We start from the raw sequence: 16951 nt of genomic DNA, 5'->3' as shown, positions 1-16951 counted from the left end.
GTCAAGTGAAAACTGACATTAAGTTATTCATATTTCAGCGAGGAAAGAATACGGTAAACCTATTTAACCAGAAACTGTACAGAAGCCTCAACAACTAAATATATATCTTATTCTTCACTATTTAGGGTGTCCAACTTTTTCCATTCTTTTCAGACCTGTTTTCAGTTTCAGAGAAATCTGCTGGGATCTTTTTCTACTCCTCTAAAGTTCAGTCTTAGGTGGTTTCATTTTCAGCTTCTCACCATCCAAGTAACCCCAAACACATTCAGCGATTTTGAGGCCTGGACCTAAAAATTAGAAGCACTGTTTTATCTGATGGTGACAGTTCTGGTGGTCTATTTGCATGGTGGTTAGGAGTCCCAGTTCATCTACATCTTAATACATATTTTTGAAACTCCATTTTATTTATTTCATATTTCTTGCTACTTCCTTAGACAAGTGGGTTCTCATGTCTAATCTCCTTAGAAACATTTGAAAAAAAAATTAAAATAACTTGTACGTAATGGTTAATTTGATTGGGACATTATTAGGTTAGACTATTGTAATTTGGACTTCCAGTCCTATTTTGGAAACAAATTAAAACAGTGACTCATCAGAAAACCACTTCTACACGAAACAAATTAGTACATAGGCCCAGAAATCAATAAGCAGATCTGTGTGATGTACCTCCGTACAAACTTTTATTACTTTAATTAAATTGAGAAATCAGTAAGCAGAGCAAATTACAATTAGAAAGCGACATTTAAACAGACAATGGAAAAGTCGACCGTGAACTCACTCTCTGAATAAAAGTAGTCCCCATTCTCACACTCATTCTCCGAAAACTCACTTCAAAGCAAATCCATTTGTCACATTAAACATAAAGAAATTAAAGGGAATTTTTTTTCCACCATCTTTGATACTGTGTCACATTTCACCATGCAGTCTTACACAGTTTAGGTTTGCCTTGCTTCTCTTCATCCACAGCACCGCCATCTAAGAGAATCCAGCCCCAGTACTGCCGATCTGCCCTCACCCCACTCTGTGTGCTAGCATAGTAAACAAATAAAGCACTCATGGTTTAACAGCCCAACAGCTCTTTCTTCTCACTGCATAAAGCTTCATAGTGCACTCGGCAACTTCGGATGCAGGAGAGAAAAACAAAATAAACAGAAGTTCTCAATCAAATCCCAAGGGTGGGTGAGTGAGTGAGTGGGTGGGTGGGTGCCAAACACTCCCCAAGAAAAGTTTATCTGCATATCATGAGAGCCCTCCATGGGGCTGTAGACAGTGTTTAAGGTACCATCACTGGGACGCCGTTTCAAATGTCTGCTCGATGGGCGAATGAGCAGAGGTGGAGCGCTGAGAGGAGGCAGATTGTCGGCTATTTACTCTACTCCACCTTCAACATGATTAAAATTCCTCCTCCTCCTCTTCATCCTCTAGGTCACAGAAGTCAATAGATGGCCTGCTGTCCTGCACCTCGTCTTCATCAGATTCGGCATAAGAACCTGAGAATAAGAGAGACAGAGAGCAGACGAGAGGACGAGGGAGTGTGGAAAAGAGGAAGAATGAAGGATAGAGAGAGCACAGGAGCATGAATGAAGGGCAAGAGAGAGTGAGAAGAACAGCAAAAGAGTGAGTAAGGAAGAGCCAAAGGAGAGCAAGCACGTGAGTAAGAGCAAAAGGGCAGACAGAGTATGAGTGAGAAAATATAGAAGAGAGCAACAGCATGAGCGAGCAAGAGCAAAAGAGAGAAAAAAAAAAAAACAAGCAGGTAAGCAAGAGAGCAAAAGAGAATGAGTAAGGGGGAAGAGCAAGATAGAGAGATCATGAGAACACAAAGAAGGAAATATTACTGAAGGAAGGTCAATTAAATTGATCAATTAATTTAGAAATAAAACCTAGGGCTTACAGACTTACAGTGGGCATGCCATAACAAATATGTCAATGTGATTATAAAAATCAATCCATTCACTATGTAGCATATTAGTGAGTACATATGCTTGCAGACATCAGAAGCCATGCTCCAGCACACCCATCTTCCCCAATAGCAATTTCTTTAATACCACTCAGTTTTAAACATTAGCCTTGCGAAATAGTACTTACCCAAAAAACTAATCAATTTTGCCCATTTTGAATTTCAAATCATTCTGATATTACCACGTTCACTGAATCAATCAATCTTAGACAACAAGAACAAAGCGTGGTGAGGAAGAACCAAAGTAAAGAAAGGAAAAAAGCTATTCGAAACGTACTTTCAAGATTGTCCATGTGTTCGTGAAGAGTTCTCGCCAAGTTGAACAACTGAGCGAGAGAGGGGGAGAATGTTTTCTTCAAGTAAAGGTCACATTGTTGTTGAAAAGATCACATTTCAGAGAAAAACTGAACTGTACTGTATTTTGGAGATGGTTTATTTGCTGAGATACAGATCTGACAGTTTGAGACGGATAAGCTGGTGTACAGTAGAAGGTGCTTACCCCAGCTTCATTGACTGCTCCCAGAACATCAGAGAACCTCTGCTCACACAGGTGCAAGAGGACCACCAGGTACAGACCACAGCTGATGAACTCGTACTCAGACTAAAAACCCAAACAAAGGGGAAGAGACAATTCAATTCAGATACTTGTGGGACAGGAGCCACTGTTCACTTTGAGTTTGATATCTTGCTTTCAGCATCTTTCCTATCCATAGATTTCAAATACATGCATACTTGAAGTATATCAGCTGAAGTTCAGCATTCACGCACCTTTATGTGTTGGGTGATGTTTAGTTTTTCATGTTCCGATCAGAATTAGAGTCATTTTATTTTATTATCCTCTTTGTTTTTTTCTTCTTCTATCTCATCATGCCATTAACTTTATATGCCTTTTGTTAAGGGACAGCATTTCAACAATTTTTACATTTTCAGGTATTCATAAGAGCAAATGAATGGATATTGGATTAACTGCAGGGAAGGCAAAAATAAACTGAAATAAAAGGAGTTCAGCTAAAATAAACGAAGGGCTGTAGGTTTACATTTTGAGGTGACAGCATGGGTAGTTTGGAGGCAAAAAAAATGCTAGTAGCACTAACATTTCGCCCAGAGGAATGTTTAAAACCTTTTTCCCCCCATTAAAAAGTAGGCAAAGGGAATTCGGTTGGTTTTAATTTTGGATAAGTATTACAGGCTGCCTCTTCAAATGAGCTACAACTTAGCCTCTTCACTAGAGCTAGGCAGTGCAATGCTGGATGCCGATGAGGACTGGTGAGGTCATGTTCTACAGGAAGTAGTTTCGTAGTCGTGTTAGTCATGTTAAAACGAAAAATCACCACTCCACAAAATCATTAGGCTGTATATTTTCTCTGCCTTCCTGTGATGCAATGCAATTAATACCCAAATAGTGATTTCAGTTTTGAAATCCTGGCACATGGAACAGTTGAAGTACGTGAGTACCCATGCACATCCCCTGTTCCTAGATGTATATTTAGAAGGAATAACAGTCTAAAACACCACACCGTCCTGATCAGGTACACCAGTTGAGTGGTTCTAACTCTTAATTCTACTTAATATATAGTTAGACATATTTGTTTTAATCAAACTCAAATCACATTTTCAGCATCACCATGTTTAATATTTTAATCCAGGTTACAGTTCCCTTAAGTGAGTCCATCGATTACTGGCTGACTATAAAATGCTGCTTTAAGAAATCTGTCCCAGGTGTGTTTGTGTGCAAGCAAGAAGCTCCTACCCGTTCATGAGATCTGTATAGTTCATTAATGTCAAAGTTCTCGATGTTCAGGTGCAGCTTCTCTTTGCACAGTTCACAAGTAGTGATGGCCTCCAGGGTCGAACCTGCAGAGTCACGAGAGCCAGAGCAGCCGAGTCAGAACAAAATTAAGGACAAAATTGGAAATGAATATGCTGATACGACTTCTATTTGCTTCAGTTGCTGCATGTCTCTTCATGACGACGTTATCATCAATGACTAAGTTAAAGGATTAGTCAGCAGAGGAAAGGCAAGATATTTACCGGAGCTGATTTTGGAGCGCAGCCACTTCTTGATACAGTCCTGGTGCACATACTGAAGACTGCCTGTACACCTGCATGGCTCAATCAGCGGGTTGGAACTGGAGGTCTCTCCCATCTGACAAATCCGGCACAGATCCCCCTCTTCCTCATCTGAGTCCTCCAATAGCAAACTATCAAGAAAAACAGTGGCATGGTCAACAAATTTGCCAAATAGTGGCTCAGTCAAATGGGCAATGATGCACATTGAATCTTGTGTGATACCAAACACCGCTGGTAGAAGATGATTTTAAAACACTTTCTTGCCAAACGACATGACTAATAATGAGGCATAAGAAATATTGACCGAAAGGTTGAAAGGTTACAACACACTGCGCAGCTCTAAATGGCGCACGGATATAGAAAGAACACACTTTGCAGCAGTGACCAACTGAGACTCATAACAGGCAACTTTTTCCATTACATCCCAAAATGACCACACATACTTTTTTGTAGTCACCGTACAGTGAGGATTCCTGCAGCAAGGCCTTATTTCTGCCATGAAATGCATCTTGTGCGCCAGACATCCAGACAAGGTTCATGCATTATTTAGCAACAGACCAAAGACTGCCATCTCAGCCTCACCTTCCAGTCACAATGTGACCAAGAGCTTTAAATAAAATTACTGATCTGGTACACCACAGGTGACTGCCTATTAACACTGGCTCCTAGTTCTGGGTCTAGATCAGACTTGCTGGCATATTTTGCTGTTTTCTCTGCTCTAACAGACCCGATCCAACTAATTAGCTTACTAATGAGCTCTTAATGAGCTGAAGTAGGCCTTTTAGAGTAGGGAAAACACTAAAATGTGCAGAGCAAGGATACAGCAGAACCTGCCTGGGTAACCACTGCTGTAGAACCAAAGCATGAACTCTACTCAAGCTGCAGCTTTTAAAGGGTAATCATGATCAATGGACAGTATTTCACCTTTCCTGGATCTTCCGAAGTCTCTCTGGGTCTCTGGAGGGAGCAGGCTTTTCCTTTGCTTGTGCCTCAGCCTGACTTCGCCCCTCTATTCCAACATCCAATCCAATGATTACATTCTCAGGCATGCGGAACAAAGGGCTCGACAACACCCTGGTAACACCAGGGCTCCGCCCTTGAAGACGGGAGGCATCCTGTAAGAGGGCTGAGGAAAGTCCTGAGGCTCCAGCAGGAGGAGCGGCTGTCGCTCCCTCAGACACGTCATCATCCTCCTCCTCTTCATCATGGTGTGTGTCCCTGTCAGGTGTTTTGCGCCCCTCTGGGCTGCTGAGGGGGAACGGTGGTGATTGGCGGGCCTCCATGCGGGCACTCTCGTCACGGCCCTCTCTCCGCCGATGGGAAAATAGAGGGGTGCAGCGGTTCCAATTGAGCCAGGACAGCCCTGCTGGAGCCCTGAGGGACTCTGCTTCCGCCTCCACATCTGCATTCTCTTGCACAGGAGACAGAGCCTGCTCACGCCTGCGCAGGAACGCAAATGCCTGGGCTGGATCTGATTCCACGCTTTCCCTACTGACTGTGGGTGGGGCTTCACTGTGAGGGGTCTCTTCAGGGGTGGTGTCAAACGACCTCAAGGCGGAGTTAGTGCTGGAGGTGGAGCTAGACTCTTGACTGGAACGCCTGGAGAAGAGGCGAGACAGCAGCCTCCTGGTGGTGCTTCTGCCATCCGAGTCTCCGCCCTCAGGAGCGGGAGTTGGCGCAGGGACAGGTCTAGACTGAGGAGGGCTGGAAGTACACTCATTGAGGGGTGTGTAAGGGGAGGAGCTCCAGGAGGAGAGGCACAAAGGATCTGACCGAGAGACTGAGGTGCGGGTGGCACTGGAGCTCGGGGTCTCTCGAGGGAGACGAGGACTTGGCTGGTAATCAGAAGCCAGCCTGTGGGAGCTGCGCTCCAGGGAGGATGAGAGGTACTCTGAGGAGAGACGACGGCTGGTTGAGCTGCTCTCTCTGCGGGAGGAGTACAGGCTCTCTTTGGGTCGAGCTCCTTGGGCATAAGTGGAGGTCACACGCTCTGGACGATCTGAAATACAACGTATAAAGCGTTACATTTCAAGTTTGGACTTAATGAACACAAACATGTGGTTTAGAGCCCAAACAACATGAAAATTTTGTGATACAGATGACTATAGTATGGGGCTAAATTCTGATAATACAGACAGATTATACTGACAAATATAATTATCTTCATTAGTTTTAGGCAAACATCGCTTTAGTGATTGATATGATTGTCAGTTATCAAACATGTCACTCAATGGTGAAATATACATATGGAATCTATTGTACTTAACAAAATCACCTACCAAATGAACTGAAATCCTTTTGTTTCTGAATTTGTACACAGTATAATACAATATTTTTGTTCCCAAATGTTATCAGTGTAACTGGCAAGCCAATGACATTGCTTGGCAAATAAAATCAGGCAATGACGTGGCAATTATGACGGCATGTGTGTTGGTCAAGCTTTAAGTCAATTAATACCTAACCCTGTATTTAGCTAAACAGTGAGAAAATCTGCAGAGGATGTGCATGCATCATTATGCTTCATCACACCAAACACTGACAAGTATAGAGGGTTGACATCATCAAGACTCGTGGCATTTTTATAAAGTTATAGAGACTGCAGTACCGTGCAGAGCTGAATTCCATCCAGGCCCTATAATATGTGCAAACAGAAACAGAACAGTATCTTCTCTTCACTCAAACTTTTGAGACATTTTTGCCTGAGGTTATACAAGGGTACTGTGGCTTCTGCTCTCAACATTCAGTCCACAGTTATATTTTGACCTGAAGTACAGGTGATCCATAACGTCTAACAAAGTTTGAAAGTTTGTTGACATCTCAAGTATTGAGTCAGATATGCTGTGTACATACGGATTTCTTTCAAAACTTCAAGCTAAAAAAGTAAACTGAAGCAAAACGCAATTCTGGTCAAGAAATCCAATGATGCTAATTCTGCTGTAACATCCAATACATTTACATTCTGTTTTGTTTCCTTGGGGATAAGAAGTACTACTTGTTCACACAACTCTGCCTTCTACTGTCTCAGCCTTGGCTGATTTCTTTAACACCCCAACCCAGACTACTTTCTTTCATTAGTTGCTGGTGTCTACATTCATTCCTGTAAAAAGCCTGATTGCATGAGACAAACTCTAATCACCACTGAAAACAAACTGTAAGTTGTGGCAAGTTTGTTAATGGTGCATAAATTATCCAGTACAAACACTTTGACAGCAAGGGAAATTGCAACTTCCCAACATTTCTCATGGCAAACGCACAATTTAGTACGGAAACATTTTCTTGAGAGTCTGAATGTTATTTTGGCTAAAATGTGTACAGTATAATCAAGGTTGTTTATGAGCTCACCTCAAAGTTTACAACATAGTGGCTTAGTGAATTATAGTCTGGCATGTCTGGTTTGAATTATGATCCGAGTTACTATATGTACAGCTCCGACGTATCCCGATTCTCTCTGTGCTCCAGTTAAGGCAGACCTCATGCTTAACCTGACTTTAAAGGAATAGTATAGCCAAAAAACAAAACAACAAACAAAAAATAACAGCACAGTTTACCCACTTATCCCAGACGTTTGTGATCAGCCAAGTTTAGTGTCTCATGTTCTTTAATTTTGCACTGGAGCAACAAGGCTACAGTAGTTATACAAGTAATGGGAGGTTGCATCCAATTTACCACTTGGCATTGTGCAACCAGCTTGCCTACATGATCACACGCTGGACTAGAGCTGTTAAGTAACCTCTAACAGAATTGCAGATGTGGTTTCTGGTGCTACAAAAATGAGGAAAAAGTACATCACAAAAAACAGTAGTAACAGTCATTTTAAAGTCTGAATTTTGTCTACCAAACATGCCTTACCTGAATCGACTACATTTGGGCCACGTATAAATTTGATATTTGTGCCAAATTATTCCTTAAAAAGCAGCAGTATAATCAGAGCAACCGCAGACCTACTCGAGCAGACTGAGTGTGAATCATTCAGGTCAATCATCTTCAAATAACTGACCTGAAATGCTATAATTATTTGTTGGAAATGTACAGGTCAAGTACTTTGGGTGATACAGCAAAGGAAAATGAAGAAACACAGAACAGCACAGGTCTCGAACACAGAGCATCGAAAAAGCCAGAGGCACTAGGGATCACAATCTGAAGGGCATAGGCAGCAGGAAATCTGCAGTAAACGTATACATACACAGTGAGGAGGTCAGTGATGTGGGTCTGTAGCTGTTGGGCTCCCCCAGACTAGGCAGTCCAGGGTCCACCCTCTTCTCTGCTTCCCTGCGAGCCCACAGACCCTCTGATGAAGACGAGGAGGATGAGGAAGAAGAGGATGAAGAGGACCTGGACAAAGGGCTGATTGTGGACTTCCAAGATGAATCTAAACACAAGGTCAGTTTGTTATTCACCTGCATAATCAAAGAAATACAGATTAGATATAAATGATGTTATAAAATGTACAAAATATTCTGGATATTCAGACAGTGTTCATGCTTTTTTTGGCTTCATACTTCAGTGCATTGGATTTGAAATTAAAAAAAGTATACAATACAAATTACTACATATTAATGTTTAAATCAAATACAGGTATACATGCACTTCCATTAAAAGATTCACCTTCAATCTTATAAAACCAAAATAAAAACTTACACTTCTAATATTTATAAACTTCACTATCATATGTAAGCCAAGACATCTCTGTTACCAGGTACAGCAGTCATGTAACATGTAGATTTTTTTTTAATTATAACATGCAACACCTGACTGAAATTTACATATTTTTGCACGATTTTTTTTAGGGATGCATCAATACCAATACCGATACTCATAAAAATGCACCGATACCAACATCCGATACCACCTGATACCTGATATGTGACATCAGACTATGTTCACTGGCGCTGCAGCGTACACAGCAACTCAAGCCGACACAGAAGCAAGTTTTGCGTCCCAGAGACGTGCTACTTAACTGTGGCAGACGAACCCTTAGTTGCTGGTCACTGAACATTTTGCCTTGGCAAATACCTGCCAGACCTACACTGTTAATTTAGGCCATCTTTAAACACACATACACACACCCACACAACGGGTGGAGACATGGAGGCTACAAATATGATTGTATGATATGAACATGTTCATACACAGATCTATTCAAACGTACAGGGTGAGTCAGCAAAGCACAAGATTACTAAAATCTCAGTGCGCCTGCCTTTTGAAGACATTCAACTACAGCTTAACCAGACAAACAAAAGACTCACAAGACATAAAACTCAATCTGAGCTCCTCGAATGCATTAACCTTAAATGTGATTCCTGCTGTCACTGTGCTGCAGATTGCTGTCAAGACAGATTAGAAGCGCAGGATCAAAACTATAAAACATACTTTACTGACAGCTTTACAGAAACTCTTTTCAGATGCAGAGCAAAACCTGCTTTTCTCCACTGCAACGCTACTCGATCCAAGGTAACTAATGTAACATCACAAGCTAATGCACATAATTTAAAATCTGCTAAATTTTCAAGACTTAAATGAAGGTACATTGCACTCATTTACTCTAACAACTACTTAATTCTAAAAAGATAACTCAGTATGGTATCGGAATCTTTATCAGCAAGTACCACAAAACGTACTTAAACTCGGCCTGAAAAAAAGGATTTGATGCATCCCTACTATTTTTTTATACCCTGACATCAGTGCTTTAACCACTCATTAGTTGTTCCAAAAGCTATGACTTCAGCTTTAAAGAATGAAGCTAGTGCAGAAGATTTTGTTTCCTAAGAATCATATTTCATGTAAAATTACACCATCATATGTTCACAGACTTTATTCTGCCCAGTGTGAGAGTACCTGGCAAGCCTCCCAGGTTTGAGTATGTGCTGCTGGGTGTGGAGGTAAATGGGCTTCTACTGTATGTTGCTCTATTTGTGTAGGACAGCTTGGCTCTCTTGGACTCACTGTCCTGAGCTGTGCCAAGGAGGCTGGAGTATGACCCTAGTCCTCTCTCTGAGTCAACCTGTAACAACACACATTGGGAGGGGGAGAACCACCATTATCTCATGCTGACCCAAGCAAGTGACATCATCGATGATCGCAGAGACAAAATCCAGCAAAGAACTGGAGTCACACTGTACATGACATCAGTGAGGAGACATAAAAACCTGTGAGGCATGATGTTGATCTGCATGGAAGCTTACAGAAAGACAAGCTTCTAAGGGGGGAAAAGAGTGAATAAATGACTCATAACTGAACAAAAAAAGTTAAACATTTACAGGTTTGCTTCTTCCCCCATAGGAAGACTCTGTCCACTGGCGATCACATGAAGATGTAGAGGAAGAGGAGGAAGAGGAAGAGAGGGGCGTGGACAACTTCCATCTGGAGTGTCGGCTCTCTGAGGAGCTGTAATCTCTTGTGGCTCCAGAAAGGCAGGGGCTCTGAAATACAGGGAAAGAGAACACCATTACGGTTACAAGATATAGACAGAAATTAGTTACAGATCAGAGTCAAAAACGCACCAACACTGAACATTCTTGCAGCTTAAAATGTAAGTACGGGGGCAAAAAATGACCCCAAAATAGCATGTTAGATTGGTTACAAGTCATTTTAAAAGACAGCAGGAATATACTAAGCAGCCAAAATATGCCACTACATACATGATAATACACCACCAATGCTGATTTACAAAAAAAATAAAAATATATATTCCTGGTTATTACTTCAATTAAATCTGAGAATAACAAGTTGTCATCGGATATTTCAGAGTGCAACCATTTTTCTATAAAATGCCCTCTATCTCAGGTAGATACCTGCATGTGGTAGCATGTCAGGCTCCAGGTTCTTATCAAAACTACATCACAATATTTTAACACAAAATAAACAAAAGTGCATTTCAGAACAGTTTCCAAATCCCAAATTCTTACAAATGAAGCACGACAGCACTAAAAGTGGGGACAACAAAGACAAACACGTCCTCCAAGGTGTGATAAGGCCCCCCTCGTTTTGGTTTGGTTAAAGCAAACAAAGGTGTTTTGGAGGCTAGTGGTGACAAGCCATGTTTAAAAAGCATTCTGTGCTCACCCTGGATAATGTCATGTCATGTCATGGTGTTTAGTTATCACTTGTTTTTGCATGTGATCTTCCACACACATTTACAGGGTCAAAAACAACTCTGGCTGCTCCAGTAACCTTATCTAGCAAGACACCCTGTGCCAAGCTGGCTGAAACCCATTAGGGGCCAGCAATCTGGCCTGTCCCGTAAAAAAAAAATAAATAACCCAAGCTTGTGTAACATGAAGAGCTTCTCACACACACAGCAGGACCGCTGAGAGTAGGATGCTAACAGAACTAGTAGGGCTAACATTGCCCGCAGATCTATTTCCATCTTTCCATCTCAACAGAGGAGCCCAGAAGGCAGTGCAAGTTTCCAAAAACTTTTCAAATGAAGTACGTACTGAAGGGCCCCCCCAAACCTCATCTGATTAGATCACAGTTCTACAATTGGGCTAAATGCTGAAATCAGGCCAATTCGTTCATTGTAATTAGCGGTTCTAAAGAGAGGGGTGAGGGTGGGATAAGTGTCAATCCCTCCCTCTCACAAAAACAGATTAAAGCTGGCACCAGCCCAATAGCTAGTATTAGATGTCATCGGAGACAAATAAATAAATAAATAAAAACCCACAATCCTGATCCAATTCCACAACATATCTAGCTCTAAAAATCAGAGCTGCTTAATCTGCTTGAAAAATACAAGCAAAGTTAAGTTAGTCATTGGAATTTGGGTATCATGGAGAGGTTTTGTGCTAGCTGGGAGTTTCTGCTCAATGACAGACTGAAGTGGTGAAAGTCGGAGATAAACCATGATGATATTGGTTAACGTTTTCACCTTCCTCTGGTGCATGCTGGCACAATCAAAAATCAGATGTTTCAGATATAGGAAGGTCACTGAATTACATTAGCATGACACTTCATTTAATTAAAATTTCATAGGTTACACCAAGTGATACTGCTTTTTTGTGAACGTGCCAAACTGTTTAGTATGTAATTATTGGCTATACATTTCTCCTTGTAGGGTAACAGTGTTTATTTGAAAAGCTGGAGCCAAGGCTGAAAGATTAATCATTATTATACTGAAATTACAATTTAATAGGGTACAATTTTCAAATTGCAAAAGCTGCATTTTTTTAATTATAGCCTACATTATCAAAAATGTTGTCTTATGTTTTAAGTGGGGAAATTTAACCTTATAACACAGAGCTTGTCAACTGCCGGTAGTTAGACCAATCAGTGGCAACCAAACCTCCATGTGTTGTGACATCACAACCACAACTTACTGGCAGTCTTGCACATTCACAGATCAAAGCTCAAGCCAGAAAACGTTGATATTCTGGCCAAATAAAAAACAGGCCTGCACCTTAATTTATAATAAATAGCCGCAATTTAAATCGTATTTGCAATATTAGTCATAAAAACTGCAATTAGATATGCTCCCCAAATCGTTCAGCCCTCTCAAGCATAGTACCCATTGACTGCCATCTAAAATTAAGCACTTTAAAAATAGCCCATTTTAAAGCATAATATTTTTAAACGATGGTATCAGCCGATAACCTTAATTTCACCATCAGTACTGGAAAAGGAAAAAGTGTAATTCGGCAAACTCTAAAACAGACCATACAGTAATGTGCCCAGGAGAAGGTTTCACTCTGTGGAGCTGCATCTAAATTCAGTACCTGGTAGTCAGAGTCTAGTTTTCCTGCACCTCCCCTGCTGAAGCGATCACTCCCCAGCACACTCCCTCTGCCATACAGCCGACTGGCGCTGAGAGCCGAGGAAGAAGAGGAGAGGGACGAAGGCGAGGACAGGGACGAAGAGCTGGAGATGGTGAAGGGCAGCCGACGAGGCTTTGAATCCATCGCTGAGGGTCACTGGGAGATACAGATCAAAGACACTTTGACTAGGGGACTAAAACATTTAAACAACTTGTGGAAACACTTACTACTTAATAAATTAACAATACATGGAGGGTGTCGGGTCATAACAGAGACTCGCAGATCAAATACCGGTTGAGTTCTTGAAGCGACCTGAGCATGCAAATTAATTAAAAAGAATTAATTTCACAGCCATGCGCCTTCAGCACAAACATGACTCAGTATGACTGTTTTCACTGTCATCAAGAACGGCAGACTGTTCGGCACGATAAGAACACCATGCTGGCTTCCAAAAGATCTTATCCCCAACCTTGGACCGAGGGTACAGTCACGCATTTGTGACATTTTCAGGAATTAAGACTGTGCAAAGAGGTGAGGTTATAAATAGTTATGCTTTACGATCTAGGCGTGCTTAAGACAGACTCAGCCAAACCCCTGAGAACACACTGAGGCTTGATTGCTTAAATCTGGGGACCGTTCTGAGAAACTCATGCATGGTTTATTTTCACATTACTAACTTTGTCCGACAGACTTGTCACACAGAAACAGCATCAGCTGCTCTATAAATACCCCCCCTACAGTACAGAATCAAAATAGCTTCCTTCTGATGCAGCGAGTTTAGCTGTGCGCTCTTGGTCTCTTGCTATTTTCCAACTCCCATTTGCTAAAGTTAACCTGCAGGAAAGTGCTGCCCCAAAGAGGTACTGCAAGGGAAGAAGAAACCCTGAGAGACCCCTAACTTTATCCAGAACATTCTCAACGCCTCTAGAAAGTTCCCCACCACTTCATGGCTTCCACTGAGTTCTAAAGGAGTGCAGGAAGGAAAAGACTGCCTCTGTGACCCTTATTGTTTGGTTCTTTTGGTATTTGGTATTTTTTCTGAACGCAGATTAGCGGTGGGAACACAGTGATACTTAAAGGGATTTTGTAAACACACATTAATCACCATATTTAGGCTGTCTGTGGCTTGATGAGTTGGAACAAACCAAAAGCACCAGCAGTGCAACATTCAAAAAAGAACATTTCACACATTGAACTGCACTGAAACCTATTAAACTGATCTAATTACTTTTTCTGTGTAATAACATATGCAGTTAGTTGGTCTAAGTCCTTAAAAAAAAAATTCACCAATATCCACATACTGCGACACCATCTGATTCATTTACCAAGATATCAGCTCATATCATATTGCTGACATCTAACATGGTTCAATGTAGAAAAACCTACCGACTCAGAGTCGTGGTAACAGGAAACAGGGTTTGCAATGTCTACAATGCAAATAAAGCCATTTTATTTGCGATCCAAAACAACCTGTGAACTCATGTTTTCTGAGTTGTGAGATGCAATGTTGATAACGCTAAAATAGTGGCAAACTTTGCATAATTATTATTTGAAGTCTTTTTTTGCCTTGCAACACCCTGCAAGTACCTCTCAGCCAAAGAAATACATGGTTTTGAGATGGTCTTGGCCTAAAACATGTCAAAACATTGTCTTAGACAGGCAATAACGTTCCCGGATGGAGCTTTTCAGAGACAATAAACGGTCCAGACGTCTGATTCCTATCACCACCACCGTAAACAACTAGTTTCTCTAGAAAGGAGCATTTAACATCAAACCACTCTGAATGACCTTGTTAACATTTTAACCATCTCATTATGCAGACATTTAAAAAAAAAATCAGTGGAATTTAGGCCGGTGCCTTAAGTTATTACTCAAATACAAGGGTGTGTGTGTGAATAAAGACATGGCTCTATGGTTCTGTTTAGGGGGAAACGGTACATCCAGTTCTTCCTGTGTAGCTGGTGCAGAAACACCTTGAGCTACTCAAGGCCGTGCGAACTCACAACTGGCCTTCCTGCAGCCTTCTCAGCCATTTTAGCACAGCTTAGGAGCTTGTAAGCTCTTTAATAAGCGTTCAGATGTTGGTTTCTTCATCTAGGTCACTTATTCACTCCATAAATATAGCAAAAGTCGAGGCCCATCGTGCAGGGGATTTATTATGCCAGCTGGTGAAATGAAAGACAGGTAATGTAGTGCGATGCCTGAGCAGCTCTAAGCGTTTTAGTGGAGACCATCGGCCGAGCCAGCAGCACACACTCACACACAGCACTGACCTTTCAAAATGTCTGTCTCTGGCCTCGGGACAGCAACGTTCAGGCACCACGACTCGCGGTGGGCTTCGTCTAACTTACAAACAAAGCAAACAGCGCTCAGGCTAAAAGACAAAGTTGACAGCAGTCTAGATAAACTGCCCGAAAGTAAGCGATGCGGACTACTTTGTCTTTGGGCCGTTAAACCAACGTCTTTCTCAAATTTGAACCGAACTGAGGAAATAAAAACAAATTAAAGCGCTAAGGTTAGCTTTCCAACAAGTAGCCCAAGATCTCCACCTCACAGAAAGGTCAATGTAATACATTCCCTATAACTTCAGACTATCAGAATGCGAAAGGATTAGCTGAGCTGTACCGACAGCAGACAGAGGAAAAACACCAGGCCTTGTTTTTGGCCGAGTTAGCAAGTTAGCAGCCAGCTAACGTTAGCTAGCTAGCTAGCTAACAACTCTGCCCACTTTTGCTGATAAAACAAGGTTTGCAGGGCTTCTTCGCAGCGGAGTAGTGCAGAACACAATCTGAGAACGTGTTCTTTTCACTCTAATTTACCAAAGACGGCGCATTAACATGCTGAAAGTGGACGTTAGCGATTGCAACCGAAGCAGATAACGCAAAAGTGTCTCACCTCTGATTTTTCCGTCTCTGCTTTTAGGATTAATGGCGGCCGTGTGTTGATATAGGGTAGGTCATGTGATGTACAGTGCAAGCGGACACCGGCAGTAACGCGTTGCTCGCTGTGAGGGTGATCGACAGGCTTTTCAGCCAATGAGCGTGGGCGCACGGCTTTCTGACCCGCCCCTTTGTTTGGTCTGTGCAATAATATCCCTGATTTTCCTTTACCGACTCGAAGTGATGGAGTGGCGTCAGTATCCGCGCTGAATGTCTCACTTGTAGTTCAATAAATCATATAACAGTCTGTGCGCGTGCATTAATGTAATATGGGAAAAAAAATCAAATAGCACACAGAAGATATTCAGAATGAATAAAATATGCGCTTGGTGACTTGATTAAGTGAAGAGATAATCTGAAGATCTGAAAGGCAGGCTTGGATTTTTTTTTAACGTTGTCGTCATTGGTTTAATTGGCCGGCAGAGGGCGACGTGTCGCGCAGATTCTCGCCGCTCTGCACTTTGATTTTTGTTTGCGTGGAGCCACATGGTATTTATCCTATCAGGAAGGCAATTAGAAATGCTGCGAATGCGATAATGAGACATTAATTAGAATAATAAACATCAGCGCTATTGTACTTAAGTCTTAATGCAGTATGTACACTAACGCCTACAAGCTTTCATAATGAATAAATATGCAAATGCATAACAAACTGTATGAGTCTTGTGTTGCTCGGTTGTTTTACATTGCAGATTTAGCAAACGGCTCAGTGCTGGACAGGTTAGGGTTGCATCACAGGATATTTTCTAAAATATCTACTATTTGTAGTTATTTACTCACTAAAACCAGGTAAAAAAAATTACTATCCACACTTAAAAGAGATGGTCCTTCAGAAGTTCTATATATGGTCTATAATGGTTCTTTGCAAGAAGATTGTTCTTTAGATTAATAATGGTTCTATATAGCACTAAAAAGGGTTCTTCTATTGTTACAAGCTTGATGTTCTAACAGTAGCAGTACCCTTTTGGTGCTACATATTACCATTTTCAAATAGGTTCCATATAGCACCACATACAGCACATTCTCCATCAATCTAAAGAACCATCTCACCATGCAAAAAACCGTTTAGCACCATTTAGCATGAAATTAAATAGAACTATTGCCTTTACTAAACAATAGAACTTTTTTAAGTACATATGATTTTTTTAATGGTTTCATAATTAGTTGTTTTATATTTAGGTTTCTCAATTTTGGCATAAATCTCAGAAATGGGGTTAGATGTACCAGCAAGC

General features: G+C 41.4%; 1 protein-coding gene across 3 annotated transcripts; it reads right to left on the bottom strand.

Annotated features, from left to right (window-relative positions):
* Window positions 1–652: 652 nt before the first annotated feature.
* marchf7 (membrane-associated ring finger (C3HC4) 7) lies at window positions 653–15750 on the bottom strand. 3 transcript variants are annotated; one of them, XM_036569906.1, is made up of 12 exons: window positions 15676–15723; window positions 15054–15122; window positions 12742–12936; window positions 10288–10449; window positions 9866–10031; window positions 8214–8399; window positions 4955–6029; window positions 3992–4161; window positions 3711–3814; window positions 2460–2561; window positions 2238–2286; window positions 653–1490 (listed from the first exon to the last, which is right to left on the bottom strand). In XM_036569906.1, exons 3-12 carry the CDS (start codon window positions 12922–12924, stop codon window positions 1393–1395), a joined length of 2295 nt encoding a protein of 764 aa, XP_036425799.1. In that variant the 5' UTR covers window positions 12925–12936; window positions 15054–15122; window positions 15676–15723; the 3' UTR covers window positions 653–1392. The 3 variants fall into 3 exon arrangements, with proteins under 3 accessions (XP_036425799.1, XP_036425800.1, XP_036425798.1); XM_036569907.1 differs by having other exon boundaries at window positions 15054–15126; window positions 15676–15691; XM_036569905.1 differs by lacking the exon at window positions 15054–15122 and having other exon boundaries at window positions 15676–15750.
* Window positions 15751–16951: the final 1201 nt, after the last annotated feature.

This window comes from Colossoma macropomum, unplaced genomic scaffold (assembly GCF_904425465.1).
Source record: "Colossoma macropomum unplaced genomic scaffold, Colossoma_macropomum, whole genome shotgun sequence".
NCBI lineage: Eukaryota > Metazoa > Chordata > Actinopteri > Characiformes > Serrasalmidae > Colossoma > Colossoma macropomum.
Note: the sequence above shows the minus strand (reverse complement) of the source record. Positions and strands in the feature narration are given on the sequence as shown.

Coding starts and splice junctions, on each gene's coding strand:
- marchf7 (XM_036569905.1), bottom strand. CDS start 12,924: ATGGATTCAAAGCCTCGTCGGCTGCCCTTCACCATCTCCAGCTCTTCG. Junction 4,162..4,954: donor CTTCGGAAGATCCAGGAAAG/GTGAAATACTGT, acceptor TTTTCTTGATAG/TTTGCTATTGGAGGACTCAG. Junction 1,491..2,237: donor ACACATGGACAATCTTGAAA/GTACGTTTCGAA, acceptor TCTTATTCTCAG/GTTCTTATGCCGAATCTGAT.